Consider the following 4953-nt stretch of genomic DNA (forward strand, 5'->3'; position numbering starts at 1 on the left):
GCTGATGAAGAAATTGAACAGCGCAGGCCCCAGGACCGAGCCCTGGGGGACTCCGCTACCCACCTCCCCCCAGGTTGAATATGACCCATCCACCACTACCCTCTGAGTGCGACCCCTCAGCCAATCTGCAATCCATCTGACTGTGTAGGCATCGATGCCACAGTCGCCTAGTTTTTTAACTAGGATGGGGTGAGAGACGGTGTCTGGTTCATATCTGTGTTTCTTGTTTTATCAGTGTATTTTAGTAGAAGAACTTTTTTTTTGAGAGAGAGATCTAATGTGATGGTGCATTTCCATTTGAATAAATGCTGTATTCCTTAGAGCTGTAAAATGACTCCCACAGATTAATAGATTTATATCAAAATTATATGCTCCCCTGTCTTTGGTTATTCACATGGTTAAGATTTTGTACCACAGAACTTTTTGAATCATTATGAGTTAACCAGTGGTAGCTACTGTGTTTTGACAGATTGTGGAGAAACGGATGACATTCCTTGGCTGCTTTTATCATTTGTCTGCAGTAATTTCTGGGATTTAGTATCCTGAAAATTTAAAGGAAATACTTTGCCCAAGACTTAACTGACTGCTTCAAAGTATAATTAAAGACAACAGAGTGTAGGAACTCCATGAGATCCTGCAGTATCAGTTCAGGTGATGACCCCTTTTCTTCCACCCCCAAAGTCTATGCTTGTCCACCTTCTGTAGCACAAACAACTCCATCCACTCCAGGTTTCCACCGCATTAAGATGTTGGAGGAATCTGCAATGCTGGGCTGAGTTGAGGGTAGCTCTTCCCCTGGAAGTTCTCCTCACATCCATCCTGTTCAGTAGAATCTCATGGATTTTACTCCATAAAAACACAATACTATTTTCTGGTAAATATTGGCTCAGATTGAGAGCTGTGACATCCTTACACCTGGTGCTTCATCATTATGCTGATGTAAACAAGGAATGGACACATGTTGCATATAGTCTTGCAGTGGTATAACTTAATAGAGTACACTTAACCTAGGAAGTACCTCAGGGTAAACTGAACTGGTGAAAGATGTTCTGCTGCATGTATCGTGTCTGCCTCTACCCTAGAGTAGCTGTTTACTCACAGCCATTGGAACGTTAATGCCTCCTCAGCTTTCTTGGTGTAGCTGCCAGAAAGAAGATTATCTGTCCAGTTGGGACATACCAGCTTACATTGGTTTAGAAAACCGATGCATGTTTTACCAGTATTAGCATGCCTTGTGTCCAGGACCAGAAAAGGTGAAACTTTGGTTCTTGTTTTAATGTAGTGGCTTTGCAGTTCTTACACCTTTTACACCCTGTCCTGGTTCAGAGAGCCTGGTCATGTCACTAGCGTTTTCAGTCCGGGGTCTTGTAGGGATCCTTAGCTTCCAAGTCGTGGAGACCAGCTAATAGTCATAGTTAGCTTATTTTCATTGAACAGCACAAGAATGAAACTCCAGCTATGAAACTGTATCTGTTTTTAATAATATAAACAGAAGTTATGAAGGATACATAGTAGGGGCAGCATGCAAATATTAATTCTTTTTTTGTGTTGGATTAAAATCAGAAATATACAGTAGGGTCACATTGACCTTATTTCATAGAATTCTTAATTGATATTTTGTGTCTTAAGGGATGCTGTCAGCTTGCATACTTAAGTGGAGAAGTTATTGACTCTTAGCAAATATACAACATTTTTCACTTTAGCATATTTTTGGCCCTCTGTATATGTATTTTCTTCCTTAATGTTGTCTTGAAGTAGCAGCTGAAATGTACCAAAGATTTTGTTGAACATGTTCAAATTCTTTTCAACAGCTTGAAGGTGTTAAAACGTACAGAAGGGGTGCTGATTAAAAAATAAGCAGAAGTCTGCAATTTGTTCTTTAAAAACCTTTGTTTATACAGGGTGATCACAAAACTATATCTTGATGTCCAACTGCAAATTAAGTATATAAAGTGTCACTGCATGAGAAAGCATATAAAGTTTGAGTTACTGCTTAATAAGCTATGCATATATTTAATGAATTGTTGAGATGCTATGAAATTCTTCTTTCCTCTCTTCTGTAGGACACTTGTGTCAAAATATCAGCCCTTCAAAACCAGGGTTACACCAATTCCAATATTCTGGCACTTAAACTAAGCAACATTAATGTCCTTTTAGCATACATTGTAGATGATAAACCCTGCCAAACATGTTAGGTGTGTTTTGTCATTCATTTTGTAAGTATTTATTTAAAGGGGTTTTTTTTCACTAGGCTGCTTTAATATTTGTATGGTTTGTTGAAATATTTTCTTTTTCTAACCAGCGATGAAGAACGATACAGATATAGAGATTATGCAGAAAGAGGTTATGAGCGTCATAGAACAAGCAGAGAGAAAGAAGAACGACACAGAGAAAGGAGACATAGAGAAAAAGAAGAGACTAGACACAAGTCATCTCGAAGGTTTGCTCTTTAATAGAATATGGAAATAGACTTGACCAATTAAAGTATCATGAAAAGGTGGTAAATACTTCAATGTACTGCAAATCTACCATATAAAAGAAGGACAGGTGTTAGTTTAAGGTAGTTGCATGTCTGGGCAATGTGTAACATCTTTCTGATATAGAACTAGAATAGTATTTTTGCTATAAGGGGCAAAATGTATTGTGTGAAGGGAAGCCAATATCCAGCAGCATTGCATAAAAACTTCAAACAAGGGCATGTGTTTAGGGGATTAATCAATGTTCAACATATCGCTCTTTGCACTGACAATATGGGTTAAGACTATAGCTTTCTATTTTCAGGGGAAGGTAGTAATAAGCAGTATCTTAATAAAGTGGGGTTACAGGAGCAGCAGCCCTGGGCACTGGATGGGGTGAAAAACAGCAGCCAGCCATGACACCCACAGTTTAGCAGCTGCCATTGCCCCTTGCCCTGCCACTACATAAAGCACAGAGCTGCCCAGTTATACCGCTGGTAATAACTTTAAAACTCTCTATGGCAAAAGTGGCCAACCCACAGCACACATGCCACAAGTGGCATGGGCAGCCTCTGTATGTAGCGCATGGCAGATACAGAAATGAGTAGGGAATAGAGCGACAGGTAGGGCAGAGAGCAGAGCAACAGAATGGACAGGGGAAGAGGATCAGACGGTGTGAAGCTCACCTTGTGGCATGCCTTTCTAAAAAGTTTGGCCCCTGTTGCTCTATACAGTCACAGTAGGAACTTTGAAAGGTGGTAACAAAAAAGCATTTTAATTAGAAACATGAGAGAAAGATGCTCCTTCGTAATGCCTAGTTAAGTCTACAGGATAAATTCTTATAAACTACTTTAATCAAAAATAGAGTTTGATTAGGACATTGTTCTGTTCTGGTGTACATCTTTTTAAGTGCTGCACATGACATCAGAACAACATGTATCAATTGCCATGTAAGGATGTAAGAGGTAGGTTTTCGTGCCTTCTATTTGAGGGCCATTTTAATAGTGGAGGACCTATCTATGCCACTGCGTGAGCATTTTTCTTATTTTTTTTTTAGTAACAGCAGGCGTCGTCATGACAGTGAAGAAGGGGACAGCCATAGAAGACATAAACACAAAAAATCCAAAAGAAGCAAAGAAGGCAAAGAAACAAGTAGTGAACCTGCCCCTGAACAAGAAAACACTGAAGCTGCCCCTGCAGAATAGGCACGTGTGATTTTTGCCTACTTGCATATATTAGTGCCAGAAATAGATTACTATAAATCTTATTATTTTTCTGGGTATTAAAGAAGTTTGCTCTTAATCTTGTTCTATTAGTTGAAACATAAGATTAATTTGTTTTTTGGAAAATAAAAGAATGAATTTTTCATGTTAAAATCCGTGGATTGAATTTGTTGTATGTTAAGATACTGTAAGGAAAGGTCTCCAGGGGTCAGAAGGGGGGCATGCACTTCTTGTCTTTCTCTTGTTCTCTAATGACATGGAAGTTCTGAAATTTCTCTTTCCCCCCCAAGTTGAGTGGTTTGTATTCGTGATAGTGGATACTGACACTAGCCAAACAATCTGGAATTAGAGTTAAAGAGCCTCTGAAGTTTAGCCTTTTCAGCTCCTTATATAAACCAGGGATGTTCAGCTTCCAGCCCATAGGCCAGATCCAACCCACAGAGCTATCATCCAACCTGCAGGCCTCTCTGCAGGTCCAGAAACTTGGAAACAGGGGAGTGGTGGCAGTATTAATTGCCTCTCCTTTGCTGCCAAATTTTGGACCCATGGGGAGCCCCCCATGACAACTGATGTGAACCTGTGTTCCTGATTGTATTAGAGCACAGTTGGGCAGACACCCAACTGGGCTGCATCTGGTATGCATGGCTGCATCTGGTATGTTGGGGTTGCACCTGCCCCCACTCGCCAAGTGTGTATGTGATCCAGCCCATAGACCAACCCCACATCACTTGTCTGGCCTGTGGGTCTGAAAAGTTGGGCACCACTGATGTAAATAAGTCAATCTTTACTGTGCAACAAGAGAAGTCAGTGGCTTTTGAAAAGATGGTTGAGAATGGTTGCTCTAGAAAGTCTTGCAGAATATTTAACATGCATTAAATATACACATTATTTTTAGTGCAGTTGGAGAGTGTTTGTCCCAGCCGCCTGCGAAGGGTTTAGCTTGAGAGTGTGGTCAGGGGTAGAAAGGTAAGAAAGATTTATTGACTTAAGAAAAACACAACTACACGTAGTAATAAGACAAACGATGACAGACCAAAGCAATTCGTGTCGGCAGCTTATCGGCAGTACCTCTGATTCCCGATACACAGCAAGCTTTTCTTTCCACAAAGTTCAGTGAGGTCAGGCGTCCCCAGACAACATTGTCTGAGGGGTGCCGGGAAGGACCCTGGAATGCAGTTCTTGGGCTTCTTGAGGTCCACAGGCCCACTGATCCAGGCAACAGCTAACTAAGCCTTTTCACAGAGCTGGATCTTCCTTCTGAATGGCTTTCAGAT

The 4953-nt window shown here is 40.7% G+C and overlaps 1 protein-coding gene across 1 annotated transcript in view; it reads left to right on the plus strand.

The window, feature by feature from the left end:
* Positions 1-3832, plus strand: part of FIP1L1 (factor interacting with PAPOLA and CPSF1) — a 76842-nt gene extending 73010 nt beyond the window's left edge. The window contains exons 18-19 of the mRNA XM_019525862.1: positions 2303-2440; positions 3514-3832. Of these exons, the coding sequence (XP_019381407.1) occupies positions 2303-2440; positions 3514-3661 (286 nt within the window). The 3' untranslated portion in view covers positions 3662-3832. The remainder of the gene's footprint in view (positions 1-2302; positions 2441-3513) is intronic.
* Positions 3833-4953: the final 1121 nt, after the last annotated feature.

This window comes from Gavialis gangeticus, unplaced genomic scaffold, assembly GCF_001723915.1.
Source record: "Gavialis gangeticus isolate Ggan-Ray unplaced genomic scaffold, GavGan_comp1, whole genome shotgun sequence".
In the NCBI taxonomy this organism is placed as follows: Eukaryota; Metazoa; Chordata; order Crocodylia; family Gavialidae; genus Gavialis; species Gavialis gangeticus.